This window comes from Ochotona curzoniae, unplaced genomic scaffold, assembly GCF_017591425.1.
Source record: "Ochotona curzoniae isolate NIBS_2020 unplaced genomic scaffold, NIBS_Ocur_1.0 contig_1014, whole genome shotgun sequence".
Taxonomy (NCBI): domain Eukaryota; kingdom Metazoa; phylum Chordata; class Mammalia; order Lagomorpha; family Ochotonidae; genus Ochotona; species Ochotona curzoniae.
Genome location: NW_024464920.1, coordinates 51513696 through 51527561, shown reverse-complemented (window position 1 = coordinate 51527561; position 13866 = coordinate 51513696). Strand labels below are relative to the sequence as shown.

Sequence of the window (13866 nt, the reverse complement as noted above, 5' to 3'; positions counted from 1 at the left end):
GCAGATTGGCACGAGGGGTTGAGTCTGCTGCTGTCTCGCGTCTTGGCAGGTGGCGTGCCTGGGTTTAGTGGGTGACGAGAGAAGGGCCTCCTGCTCCGTGCCCGGGCCCAGCCCCGTGCTGCTCTCTGCCTCAGGCGCCGTGTTTGCTTCCGCGGGTCAGTCCTCAGCCTTAAGGCAAGCCTTGGCTGTGGGGTGGCAGAGGACGCCCCGCGCGTGTCTGCCTGGCCCACACGTGGCTTCTGACACGTACAAACCATGTCGCCTGTGGTCAGGATCCCAGGCTGGGCTTGGGCCCGGGACCCAGTCACGGCCCTGAGCCGACAGACGGAGAGAAACGACGTGGGCCTGTGGAGCTGGGCCATGACCTGCATGGTGTGGGACATTGGGCTGCCCGTGAAGGGGCAGAGTCCCCCACTAGGCAGCAGGAGGAACCACCGTCAGTCCACAGTCCTCACCCAGGACTGGACTTCGGAGGGGAATCCTGGGAGAGGCCTCAGGTGGGCACACAGGGAAGGGACAGAGAGCAGGGAGGGACCCCGGGACCATGGGCCAGCGTGCGGGTGGGTCTGGGCGGCACCTTGCCTGTTCCTCCTGAAACTGGAGTTGGCATTAGGTGGGCCTCTCCGAGGGTGACGTCAGCTTCCTTCTCACACACGGGGGGAGCCAGGTGTGGGGTGCAGGGTGGAAGGGAGCTTGGCTTAAGGACCTTGCAGGCTGGGAGCTCCAGGACTGGCGTAAGGACCGTGTCATGCTGGGAGGAGTCTGCCCTTCCCCGCACCTCCGCGTGTGACCCAGGTCTGCCTTAGGTCTGTGTTTTTGCTTAATAAGGGGTTGCTAAGCAAGCAGGTCACCCCTGAGACAAAGGCTCTCAAGTGGGGGTGAGGCCGACCCCAGGGGACTGTGCCTGTCCACATGGGAGCTTCCGCCAGGTAAACATGCCAGCATCATCTAAGCCAGCGTTGGCATCACGTGGCCTTGTCTTGGGGCCTGAGATGCTCGGCCTAGACCAGGGTTCTTGGTGTCACCTGGTGGGGAGAGCTGGTGAGAGGAGGTGTAAGCTCTGGGGTGCTTGGGGGGGGCATAGGGAGCAGCGGAGGTGGCACTGAGGCATGGTGATGTGAGTGTGGGAGCCCAGGAGGAGCCCCCGCGTCTGATGCAAGCTTTGTGGAGCACCCTGCGACCCTGCATCGGCCTCGGAACCCTGCTCAGGCGTAGCCTGCCCAGTCGGCCATGACTCAATTCTGTGGGCCAGGCTGGCAGGAAGGGCATCGGGTAGCTTCTTGGGGGGCAGAGTGCAGCACGAGGGAAGTGGCACCCGTGCTTGGTGCTCTGTTGGGCAAAGCGCTGCCGTCAGTACCCAGGTCGAGGGGCAGGGTCAGCAGGGACGTGAAGCTCGGGGTGCACTGGGTCAGCCTGCCTGGACCCCCTCAAGCCCTGGCCTGAGGCTGTGCTGTCCCGGCAGATGCCTGCTCCGTGCCCGTGTCTGACATCATCACTGTGGAAGAAGCTGACCCGCGCAGGAAGCGCCACCCCAGCCGCCGATGGCACAAGATGGAGAAGCCGTACGCTTTCACAGGTGGCGGGGCTGCACCTTCCGCGTGCGCACAGACCAGGGACAGAGCGCTGGGTGCTCTGCCATCCCTCGTCCTTAACGGGATCTCAGCTTGGTCTCCCTTCCCGGCCCCGTGGCTTACATGGCCTGCGCGCTGGAGCAGGGGCGCTGGGAGGGGCAGCGGGTGGGGCGCCCACACTGACGGCCGCGTGCATCCGCAGTCCACTGCGTGAAGAGGGCGCGGCGGCACCGCTGGAAGTGGGCGCAGGTGACCTTCTGGAGCGCGGACGAGCAGCTCTGCCTGCTGTGGCTGCAGACCCTCAGGGGCCTCCTGGAGAAGCTGAGTAAGTACCCTCCCAGCCTGGGTTTGCTCTCCGGGAGGCGGGCTCTCAAATGTGTGTGTACTCCCTGGTGTGGCTGTGTCTGCCCTCCCTGTCCCTCCCCCTCCTGGCGTGGCTGTGTCTGCCCTCCCCGTTCCTCCCCCGTCCCTCCCCCTCCTGGTGTGGCTGTGTCTGCATCCCTCCCTCCCCCGTCCTGGCGTGGCTGTGTCTGCATCCCCCCCTCCCCCTCCTGGTGTGGCTGTGTCTGCCCTCCCCCGTCCTGGCGTGGCTGTGTCTGCCCTCCCTGTCCCTCCCCCGTCCCTCCCCGTCCCTCCCCCTCCTGGTGTGGCTGTGTCTGCCCTCCCTCGTCCCTCCCCCTCCCAGCGTGGCTGTGTCTGCCCCCACAGCGTCCTTCGTCCTTTGGTCTGTAGTTAGCTGTGCTTTTGCTGTGGCTGTCAGCACCCAGTCCCCTCACGACTGCAGTGTGCATGTCCTCTGCTGGGGGGGCAGCATTTGTGCATGAGGGACACGACAGAGCTGCCCCTGGCGTTCCATGAAGTCGCTCTGCAGAGGCTCTGCCTGGCACTCCTGGCATACGGCAGGTAGAGGTGGGCTCTCTCTGCTGTTGAGTGGTTTTGCCTTCGCAGGTCATCCTGAGGATGGCTGGCTGTGTGGGTGGCATTGCTGGCATTCTGTGCTCTGATTTGTGTCCGAGGGAGATGCCGCCGTGTGGGGAGGTCACGCCAAGTGTGTGTCTGTGGGCTGGTGGCCGTTGCAGGGAGGCCACGGTGTGTTTGTGTGTGCGTGGGTTAGTGGTCGATGAAGGAGGCCCTGCTGGCTGTGTGTGTGGGTGAGTGGTCGATGGAGGAGGCCACGCTGGTTGTGTGTGGGTGAGTGGTCGATGGAGTCCACACTGGTTGTGTGTGGGTGAGTGGTCGATGAAGGAGGCCACGCTGGTTGTGTGTGTGTGAGTGGTTGATGGAGTCCATGCTGGTTGTGTGTGTGTGGGTTAGTGGTCGATGAAGGAGGCCCTGCTGGCTGTGTGTGTGGGTGAGTGGTCGATGGAGGAGGCCACGCTGGTTGTGTGTGGGTGAGTGGTCGATGGAGTCCACACTGGTTGTGTGTGGGTGAGTGGTCGATGAAGGAGGCCACGCTGGTTGTGTGTGCGTGGGTTAGTGGTCGATGAAGGAGGCCCTGCTGGCTGTGTGTGTGGGTTAGTGGTCGATGAAGGAGGCCCTGCTGGTTGTATGTGGGTGAGTGGTCGATGGAGTCCACGCTGGTTGTGTGTGGGTGAGTGGTCGATGAAGGAGGCCACGCTGGTTGTGTGTGTGTGAGTGGTTGATGGAGTCCATGCTGGTTGTGTGTGTGTGGGTTAGTGGTCGATGAAGGAGGCCCTGCTGGTTGTGTGTGTGGGTGAGTGGTCGATGGAGTCCACGCTGGTTGTGTGTGGGTGAGTGGTCGATGAAGGAGGCCCTGCTGGTTGTGTGTGTGGGTTCGTGACTGTTGCAGCTGTTACTTGACTCATCTGAGACCAGGTGTGAATGTGTACTTTGTGGTGAAGTTTACTAACCTGATTCTTTGAAACACTTGACTTGGCCAAAATGTGGAAGTTGTTGTAAGAGAGTTGGGGAGTCCCAGGGAAGCTAGGTGAGGGGTTCCTCTGGGGCTTGGGGAAGCCGTGGCCATCCTCTGCTGTCTCAGTGTTTCTGAGTCTTCCGTCCATTTCTCCTGCATCTGTGTGGTTCTGGTTCACTGAACATGCAGCAGAGCCATCTGTCAGCCCAGGTGTGTGGGGCTCGTCCTTCCACGGGCCTGTCTGTCCACGGGCTTGTCCATCTGCCAGCCTGTCCATCTGTGAGCCTGTCCGTCCGTGGTCCTGTCTGCCTGTCTGCAGGCTTGTCCATCCATGGGCCTGTCTGCCAGCCTGTCCATCTGTGGGCCTGTCTGCGGGCTTGTCCATGGGCCTGTCTGCCAGCCTGTCCATCCGTGAGCCTGTCCGTCTGTGGGCCTGTCTGTGGGCCTGTCCGTCTGTGGGCCTGTCTGTGGGCCTGTCCGTCCGTGGGCCTGTCTGTCCGCAGGCCTGTCCGTCCGTGAGCCTGTCGCTTCTGTGCTCCCTAGGTCAGGAGCTCCAGATCCCTGCTGTTTGGGATGTAAAGGCCCTCCGGCAGAGGCGGAAGTGCAGACTTCCGAGCGCCCCACGGTTGGGCTGCAGTCCTGCACTGCAGGACGGGGTTCCCGCTCTGAAGAGCTGGGACCAACACCTTGTGTTACTGCCCTGCAGCGTCTCGGCCGAAGCACCTGCTGGTTTTCATCAACCCATTTGGGGGGAAAGGACGAGGCAAGAGGATATATGAGAGGAAGGTGGCCCCGCTGTTCACGCTGGCCTCCATCAGCACTGACGTCATCGGTAAGGTAGAGCACTCTGTCATGTTTGCAGAGGTCACCTCGAGGACCTCGGAGAGTCCCAAAGGCAGCGTCGTCTTTACGGTGTATCAGAGTGGGGAAATCCGAAACTGCCCTGCTTCCATGTCAGGCCTTTGCCCAAAGCACTGCGTGTCTCTGGGAAGATAAAACAGTGTGGGCATGGGGTCAGCACCCAGTCCTGGTGCCTGGTTCAAGTCTTGTCTCTGCTGCTGGCTTCCGGCTTCCTGCGCCTGTGATGGGCCAGGTGGTCAGACCTCGGCACCCACGGCGGAGACCTGGCTGCAGCTCCTGGCTCCTGGCTTCAGGCTGGCCCAGCCTTGGCTCCTGAGCGAATTTGGGGAGTGAGCCGGCAATGAAAGATCTCTATTTCTCTCTGTCTCTGCCTTTCAAATGAGATGAGAAATAATTTTTTTAAAGGATAAAAGGGAAAATGTCATGGGCAGACACCTCTTACAGGAAGAGACACATGGGATCTAGTGCGATGGCCTGGTGGCTAAATCCTCGTCTTGCAACCACCAGGATTCCATATGGGCACCAGTTCGTGTCCAGCTGCCCACTTCCCATCCAGCTTCCTGCTTGTGGCCTGGGAAGGCAGTAGAGGGTGGCCCGAAGCCTTGGGACCCTGCACCCACGTGGGAGACTTGGAGGAAGTTCCTGGCTCCTGGCTTCAGATGGGCACAGCTCTGGCCCATCTGAACCAGTGGGTGGATGATCTCTCTATCTTTCCTCCTCTCTGTAAATCTGACTTTCCAGCGGCGGGAGGCTGCAGGAGGTTAGTGGGAGGCAGTGGAGACTGGTATGTGGCTAGTGCGTGGCTGGGTGGCAGTGCAGGCCACGAGCAGGTGCTGAGGGCTGTCTTTTCTAAATGCCTCCTGGGAGCACGGATACCCACGGCCGCCTTGTGGGCAGGATGAGTGCCGCTGGGCGGAAGCCAGATTCACAGAGCCGGCGGCCTGCAGGCGCTCACAGAGCCCGCACAGAGCTGTTGGTCCTAACAGGTGACTCTGGGATAGCGGGCTCAGCAGGCTGTGGCTTGTGGCCCAGCAGAGGGAACATTCGTGCACTGGACGTAGAGACCGTGGCCTCTTGGGGATTTGAAAAGAGGGACATGAAGAACGCCCCCCCAAGTGCCGTCACACCCAGGGCTGGGCCAGAAGGCAGCCAGGAGCTGGGAACCCAGCCCGGGTCTCGCCTGTGGGTGGCAGGGACCTGACAGTGAAGGTGCTGCCCACTGCCCCCCAGGGTGCGCCTCAGCAAGAAGCTGGCTGGAGCCAGGAGTGGAGGTGGGACCCCAACCAGTGGCTCATCTACGAGGCCAGACACCTGCTTTGGTAGTCTAAGATGTTGGAAGTAATTAAGGCCACAAGAGAAAATGATAAGGTAGGCGATGGGGTAGCTGTCAAAGGTGTTAGCATTGCGGGCCTTCACTCACATGCCAGGCTGCAGCGTCTCTTGCAGGGGTTCCCCTGAGAGCCCCTGTGGCGTGAGGTCCTTGGCCCTCCCTGAGAGGGAGCCAGGCCCCGGCACTTTGCCTGTCGCGGCGGCGAGGGGTCGCAGTGCGCCTGCCAGCTGTGCATGCCCTGTCGTTTTCCCTGCAGTCACTGAGCGTGCGAACCAAGCCGAGGAAGCACTGTACAGCATGAACTTGGACAAGTACGACGGGTGAGTCTCGCCCGGTTCGCTCCTTCCCTCTCTCACGCTTTGCCGACCAGGCAGCGACCCGGGCGCCTTTACCACATGCCCACCCCGCTGGAGTGTGGCCGCTGTGGCATTGAACATGGGAAGGTGCCTGGAACTGCTACCCAGCTGGGGCAGGCAACCCTAGAATGGGCAACAGGGCATGGAGGGGCCTGGGAGCCTGCACCCAGGGGCATCCTGCAGTGCCCAGGAGGCAGCCGGGAGACTGACTGCGACCCTGCCCGGAGGCCGCTGGCCCTGGAGTGGGCCCAAGAGACCGCAGTCCTCTGCGGATAACCCCTCAGCCGCACCCCACCTCCAGGCTCTCGGATGGCCAGAGGCCACGGGGACGTGGGTTACTGTCCCTTCCTGATATGGGGACACCTCTGTCTCTCCCTGGATGTGACCTCTCCACTTCCCTCTCAGTCGCCGACTCCCTCATGGGTCACCGAAGTACTAGGAAGAGCCCCCTGCCTGCCAGGCAACCTCCCCATACACACATCCCACAGGGAGTGTGGTCCCCTGGCTCAGCAAGGAGCCCAGCAGGCGGGCGCTCCCGTGAGGCCTCCCTGAGTCTGCTCCCTCCGAGAAGGAAATGCAGCCAGCTGGTCCAGGCCAGCCGGTAGTCACGGGGCTTTCCCTGCCACGCCCGGGAGCTGGCAGCTCTGCTGCTGCCCAGCACAGGGGTGGCCCTCCTTGCCCCTCAGCGGGCCTGACCGCATCCTCCCGCAGTGTGGTGTGTGTTGGCGGGGATGGCATGTTCAGCGAGGTGCTGCACGGCCTCATCGGGAAGACTCAGCGGAGCGCTGGCATCGACCAGGACCAGCCCTGGGCCGCGCTGGTGCCCGTCACCCTCAGGATTGGCATCATCCCCGCCGGTAGGCTTAGCCATGGGCTCAGCTGCTCCTCCCTTCAACATGGGGGAGCGGGTGGAGGTGGGGTGTGCCTGGGGCAGCAGGTCGCTGCTGGGGGGGTTCTGAAAGAAATGACTTCTGCCGAGCTGTGGGAGCTCGGAGGGACAGCGGGTGCAGGGGTCAGGGATGGGGGTGGGGTGCAGAGGACAGACGGAGTCGAGGGACAGAAGGGACAGCGGGTGCAGGGGTCAGGGATGGGGGTGGGGGTGCAGAGGACAGACGCTGATGCCAGGGCAGGGCTGCGCTGGCTCCCCAGGAGGCACCAGCCGCTCAGCTGTGGAGCCCCAGGCCTGGACCTTGCTGGCCCGCTCCCCCGTCCACTCAGCAGGCAAGGGGCAGCTTCTTCCTCCCTCACTGCCCTGAGTCTGTGCCAGCTGTGGTGGCTCCATGGAGTCTGTTCTTGTGAACGCCCTGTGACGGAAGTCCTTGGCTGGGGAGGTCCACAGGTCAGCCCAGGAGGAGTGCAGATGGAACCAGAGCCTGTCTGTCCCCCTGAACCCCGCTTCCAGCTGTGCTGTCCGCCCTCATCTCAGCCCCTTGGAAGTGGATGTTGGGATATCCTCAGTACAGAGCCCCGCTTTTAGGGAAACAGGCAGAGCACACAGCTTGGGGGCTCGTCACAGGAGTGGGGAGTTGACCAAGAGCGAGTTCCCCACATTTGGAAGGTGACCTTTCCTCAGCCCCCCGAGGGGAGCTCCAGTGACGCAGGGGCCCGTGCAGAGGAACGTCGTCTCCCCGTGTGCCCTGAACCCCAGCTGCTGGGGAGCCTTGTGCCTGGTCCTGTCCGGGCTGCCGCACCGAGAGAGTCATGACTCAGTGGGGTCGGGAGAGAGGCCTGTGACACGAGTGGCTCCTGCTTGGTGAGGTGGCCATGGCAGCATGCTGCCCACCTGCCTCTCCTTCCTTCCTGAGCTTCCCATGGGGCTGGCCTCTCAGTTGGCAGTCTGGGCAGAGGGTGGTAGGGAAGGGTCCCTTGACAGTGTGACCCTGCCTGCACCCCTCAGAGTGGCAGTCCTGCCCTCGCACAAGGGCCCTCGGCCATGAGCAGCGGAGCGCGCATCTGTGTGGGGGCACACGCCGTGCAGCCCCCAGCTCCTTTCACGTGCCTGAGATGCGTCTGAGGGAGAGGAAGCGTGCTCAGTGGGAACAGCATCTCCGAGCCTGGGCCTTTGGCACGTGGGAGCTGTGTGGCTGGGCTGCTGCCTAGCTGACAGGGTGTGTGCAGGACCCCAGAGCCCGTGGTGTAGGGATGCCCTGGGTGCCCGCTGCCGTAGTGAGGACAGGTCGTTCCCTGGCCTGGGTCGGAGGCGGCAAGCAGCAGATAGAGGCCTCTGACCCGTCCGACTCCGTGGCCATGGGGGCACATCAGGAGCCGCAGGGACTGAGTGGCCTGTCTTCAGGTGACCACTGGGAGCTGTGGCTTTGTGTGACTATTGCTGGATCTGATGCTGGAACCACCTCAGCCCCACGAAGCCCGAGAGAGTCTGGTGGAGGTGGCAGGGGCACGGCTGGCTGCAGGTCGGGCAGGGGAGGCCCCCAGGGCTCTGCTGGGCAGGGGTGGTAGGCTTGAGCCACCTCTGCCAGGCTCTCAGCTGGTACTGCATCGAGGTGTCGGAAGGATGACAGTGCTGTGTGAAGGGCAGAACAAATGCAGCCAGCAGTGGGGTATTGCACACTGGGGGAACTTGGGGCCTGCTTGGGTCTTAGGACAAGAGTAGCAGGGAGGGTGGACCCAGTTCCTCTGTCAGGGTCCACCTGCTATGGACCCAGGTTGGCCTTGCCAACCATGTGCCTTCCCTCCTATCCACGGAAGTCTGAACCTGGTGTGGTCCAGCTACTGCCATGGCCCTACCCTGCACCTGCTGTCCAGAGCTGGGCACCCCAGCCATGCCTCCTGCACCTCTGTGCTTCATGGCAAGCACCTCCAGTGTCTTCCCACAGAGTGACCTGCACCATGTCCATGCCCCCAGCCACAGCATCATGGGCAGAGTGCTGAGATGGGTCAGGCCCAGGGCCCACCATGGCCCCTCCAGAGGCCGAGGAGGGGAGGCTGGGAGTGGCTGTTTCCCCAGAGTGAGGCTTGGCGCTTCATGTTAGGACCACGAGTCCCCAGTCAGCTTGTCCTGCATGAAGGATGAAAGGGCTGGGCTCTGAGGACCCTGCTCCTGCGTCCTCTCATGGCGGGGTTTGCACGAGTCCCTGCTGGCTGTGGCAACAACCAGGGGCAGGGATGTGGGGTATGCTAACGATGACATGGGCAGGGGGCAGCCAGCAGTGGACGCCAAGACGGGTTGTGGAGAGGAGAAGCTTTGTTTGGAGCCAGGCTTGGGAGCAGTGACCGCTCGTGGGCTCCCTGGCACACTATTGCTCACGTGTTCCCAGCTGACCACCCGGGATTCTACACATCTGTGTAACAAGCGTTCACCTTCTGTTCCAAGTGGAGGGCTCCCTCAGGCCAGAGGATGGCCTGCAGACCCAGCCGGGGCTTCCAGAAGGCTCTGAGCACCCTGTCTGAGAGGGGACCAAGTCAAATCTGTTTCCTTCATTTAGTCCCTTGCTCCGACTGTGACAGGAGGGTGGCTGTTCCCCGGCATCGACGTCTGTCCTGTCACGGTGCTCAGTCCCTGCGCTGACGTGAGGCCTTCTCTCCTGCAGGGTCCACGGACTGCGTGTGCTACTCCACTGTGGGCACAAATGACGCCGAGACATCCGCCCTGCACATCGTTGTGGGTGGGTCCCACTGGGTCCCTGTTCCCTGCCTCCCTGGAAGGTCCCTTCTCACCAACCTCCACTGCCCATGACCAGCCAGACCGCCAGCCTTGCTGTGCCAATCTGCGTCCCCATGCCCCAAGGGGAGGGATTGCCACCATAGATGTGCTCTGTGCCCTGTCACCTTCCGTCCTGCCAACGGCTCAGGGCCAGCAGGAAATTCTCTGACTTACAGTCACTTCTCCTGTAGGGGACTCGCTGCCCATGGACGTATCCTCGGTCCACCACAACAGCACGCTGCTGCGGTACTCTGTGTCCCTGCTGGGCTATGGCTTCTACGGGGACATCATCAGGGACAGCGAGAGGAAGCGCTGGATGGGTCTGATCCGCTACGACTTCGCAGGTAGCCCGCAGCTGGGCACGGGGTGCTGCCTGAGCCGCCCCAGGTGCCCAGGGCTGCACTGCCGGAGCTGGGCAGGGGTGCTGCCTGAGCCGCCCCAGGTGCCCAGGGCTGCACTCCCGGAGTTTAGGGGAAGTGGGGGTATGGGGCATGGTGGCCACATCCTGCAGAAAGGTGGCATAGATGCTGCTGAAGGTCAGAGCACCTGGGCATCGCGCAGTGCCCACCCTGGAAGCCAGGCCAGTGGGTTTCATTGAGAAGAACTTTGCTAGTCAGGTGACAGGAGCCTCAGACCCACCCTGGCTCACTGTGGGCAGACCTGGGACCAGTGGGGACCATGCAGGCTGCGCCTTCTGCTGGCACATGGATCCAGCACTGAGCAGGCTCCTTCCGGCCCACTTCCTGTCCCCAGGCTTGAAGACCTTCCTATCACACCACTGCTACGAAGGGACTGTGTCCTTCCTGCAAGCACGGCACACGGTGGGGTCCCCGCGGGACAGGCAGCCCTGCCGGGCAGGGTGAGCACTTGGGCATCGTGGGCAGGGCTGCCTGGGTTGATTCCCATCAGGAGGGGAGGACAGACATGGTCACCACATGCTGGGGGAGAGGACAGTGGCTGGGCTGGCCTCTGGGACTCACGGCCCTGGAAGATGGCCATCCTGGTCCCCGGGGACCAGTGGGGCGCGCCACTTCATTCCCTTTGGGGTGTGTGGGTGGGGGACCCTCAGGAGAGGTCAGCTGGCCACTTGGTCAGTGGTGGTGTGTGTGGGGGAGGACCCCGACTAGCAACGTGTGTTCTCAGCAGGGGTGGAAGTGGAACCTTCTTTCCTGTCCCTGGCAGGGACCATGTCCGGGTGCCTCGCGCTCCAAGGTGGGCGCTCTTGTGGCCACCCAGGCTCAGGAAAAGGATGCAGAGGGGCTCGGGGTCCCCAGGGGAGGGCGGAGGCCTCCCGACAGGTGTGTGTGGAGGGACAAACAGCTCACACAGATGCCCTCTACCCACCCCCCGACATCAGAGCAGTTTTAAACAGAACCTCAACTCAGTCCTGACCTTTGTTGTCCCGGACCTTGCTGGGACAGGGCAGACAGGCACTACGGGCTGTTCACCTAGTCCTGCCTTTGTTTTAAGGACTTAATGCAAAGACTTGTCTATTCTTATCTGATAGCTGATTAAAAGAGAAGGAGGAATAGAGAGATCTCCATCTGCTGGTTCACTCTGCAAATGGCCGCAATGGCCAGAGCTGAGCTGACCTGGAGCCAGCAGCCAGGAGCCTCCTCTGGGTCTTCCATGTGGGTACAGGGGCCCAAGGACTTGGGCGTCCTCTGCTGCCTTCCAGGGCCATTAGCAGGGGGCTAGATGGGAAGTAGAGCAGCCAGAACTCAAATAGGCATCCATATGGAATGCTAGTGCCACAGCATGAAGGATTAGCCAGTTGAGCCAGGGCACTAGTCCCTTGCCCTGTCCTTTAAAGCCATTCTGCTCTGGGCACTGCTTCCCCCAGCCGCTGCAAGTGAAGGCTATGAGACGGTGGCCCTCAGGGTAGCCGTCGAGCTGGCACGTTGGCGCGATGCAGTGGAGCGCGCTCCCATCCCTGACATCAGCCCTTGCCCCGGGTGGAGAGAGGACCTGGTGGGACTGGGGTCGGAGCTTGCATCCCAGCAGGTGGCTGACCCGCCCCTTCCTGTTTCCTGTTTCCCGTTACTGGCTAAACCAGCGACCACTGTGTCTTCTGCCCCAGGAGTCATGATGGGTGGCCCTTGTCCTTGAGCCGCCTGGACCGGCCAGTGCCGTGCCAGGGCGTCAGACTCTCATGGTGGTTTCCAGGGCTGTTACTGTAGACCTAATTTGGGAAATGCAAGTTCATGAGCAAAAGAAAAGCCATTTGGATTTAGCCTTTGAAATTGAACTGCTTATTAGGCAGAAAGAGCTCAGGCACTTTTCCCTGTGCCGGGCACGCGTCCTGCTGCGTGTGTGTGTTTAGGTGGCCGTGTTCTCTCCCAGGTGCTTCGTGTGTCGGCAGAGTAAGCAGCAGCTGGAAGAAGAGCAGAAGAAAGCACTGTATGGGCTGGACAACATGGGTAATGGGCGTGGCTGCGGTGCCCTCGCGTCCTCGCGTGGCCTACTCCGTCCCCTCTGCCTTCCCTTGTCCTGCGCACGCTGCGCTCCAGGCAGCACGGGCCGGAGCCCACGCCTGTCCATCTGCTCCACGTCCTCTGCTGCGGGGAGCCCCGTGTCAGGGGGTCCGTCCTGCTGCTCCCCTCTGCCCTTCCCCAGCCCCGCAGCCTGAGCCTGAACGTGCAGGGTGCAGACGAACAGTGAGGCCACCTGCCCCCGAAACCTTAGCCTGGACATTGAAATTGGAGTGGTGAATAATTCCACGCAAGATTGCTGTGGTTTACAAATGTGGAAAGACTTCTGCAGCCCAGCCAGGCGGGGGCCTCACAGTGGCAGCCGGAAGCAGGTTGCTGTGGGACTCAGGTCTCCTGGCTCCTGCGCAAGTTCACTGTGGAGTGGCACCCATGAGGTGGGGCAGACACTGGCCTGCTTTCCAGGGGCGACACAGTGGGTCCAGCACACGTCTGCAGGCCAAGGGCAGCTGGGGCGGGTGGACTTGGGCTGGGGAGGAAAGCAGACTGCGCTTGGTAGCAGGAAGCCCAGAGGGTCCCCAGGACAGCTGTCCTGCGTGGTCACCACAGCCTGGCCCTCCCTCCGCAGAGGACATGGAGGAGTGGCAGGTGGTCCGTGGGAAGTTCCTGGCCATCAATGCTGCGAACATGTGCTGTGCCTGCCCCCGGAGCCCCAGGGGCCTCTCCCCGGCCGCGCACGTGGGCGACGGCTCCTGTGACCTCATCCTCATCCGCAAGTGCTCCCGGCTCAACTTCCTGAGGTTCCTGGTCAGGCACACGAACCAGGGCGACCAGGTGAGGGGCGTGCCGGGGACCGGGGCGACCAGGTGAGGGGCGTCCTGGGGACTCGGGCCGGAGCCCTGGGTCTGCATGGCGCCAGGTGTAAGCTGCACTCACAAACGTGCTTGCTTGTAAAACTTGAGTGCACGCTGTCCATCTTTGCTACAGAGGAGGGGGTATGGCTGCTCCACTTTTTGTGGTCAGCCCGAATGTCAGATGGAAAATTCCAGAAAAGCACAACTCGGTGCAGTACAGGAGACCACATGCAAGCAGCCCTTATCCCGCACACTGTGGCCTCGGCAGGGTCCCTGGCGACACTGTCTTCCGGCTCTGGAGTTGAACAGGGCTGTCACCCCAGTGTCCTTGTATCCTAAGAAAGGGGACAGCTGGGACGGAAGCCCAGCACAGGGTCGATGAGTTCCTTAGAATCTGTTATCCGACTGGTTTAGGGCAGCTCTGCCGGACCACGGGCTGGTGGAGGGGACAGGGGCGGCCGGGGTGGAGAGCTGGGCATCGACGAGGGCTGGTGGGGTGGAGAGCTGGGCATCGACGGGGGCCGGCGGGGTGGAGAGTGGTCCTGGCGTGCGAGCAGGCCTTGCTGAGATGGAGCTAGGAAAAGAAAGAAGAAGAAAAACAGTCTGTGTCAGAAGCAGAGGGGCAGGGCAGCCCCTGAGAGAGCGACTCCGCAGATGCCCGTGCTGAGGGCGGGCAGGCGTGTGCACCAGGCCCCGGTGTGGGTGGCAGGCGGCCGGGAGTCAGGAATGGGGCTGGGACACGCGAGCCCGCTGCAGAGGGGGTGCAGGCACACTGAGTCCTAAAGTGAGGGCTGCCCCGAGGGTGTGGTTTGTAATCTGTATCATACTTACGATACAGCCCAGTGCTGTTTTAATGCAGCTTTTTGAATGGTGCTTGATTTAAAACAAGAAAGAAAAGAAAAAACCCTGCAAACTGCTGTGAATTCCA

The 13866-nt window shown here is 62.2% G+C and overlaps 1 protein-coding gene across 3 annotated transcripts in view; it reads left to right on the top strand.

The window, feature by feature from the left end:
- CERK (ceramide kinase) overlaps positions 1–13866 on the top strand; it is a 29183-nt gene that overhangs the window by 12204 nt on the left and 3113 nt on the right. For 2 of the 3 annotated variants that reach the window (XM_040987506.1, XM_040987497.1), the window contains exons 2-11: positions 1463–1576; positions 1774–1896; positions 4154–4279; positions 5895–5958; positions 6706–6851; positions 9543–9617; positions 9847–9999; positions 10409–10514; positions 11999–12075; positions 12713–12918. In XM_040987506.1, coding sequence (XP_040843440.1) covers positions 1463–1576; positions 1774–1896; positions 4154–4279; positions 5895–5958; positions 6706–6851; positions 9543–9617; positions 9847–9999; positions 10409–10514; positions 11999–12075; positions 12713–12918 — 1190 coding nt within the window. The remainder of the gene's footprint in view (positions 1–1462; positions 1577–1773; positions 1897–4153; positions 4280–5894; positions 5959–6705; positions 6852–9542; positions 9618–9846; positions 10000–10408; positions 10515–11998; positions 12076–12712; positions 12919–13866) is intronic. The other variant, XM_040987512.1, reaches the window with a different exon arrangement.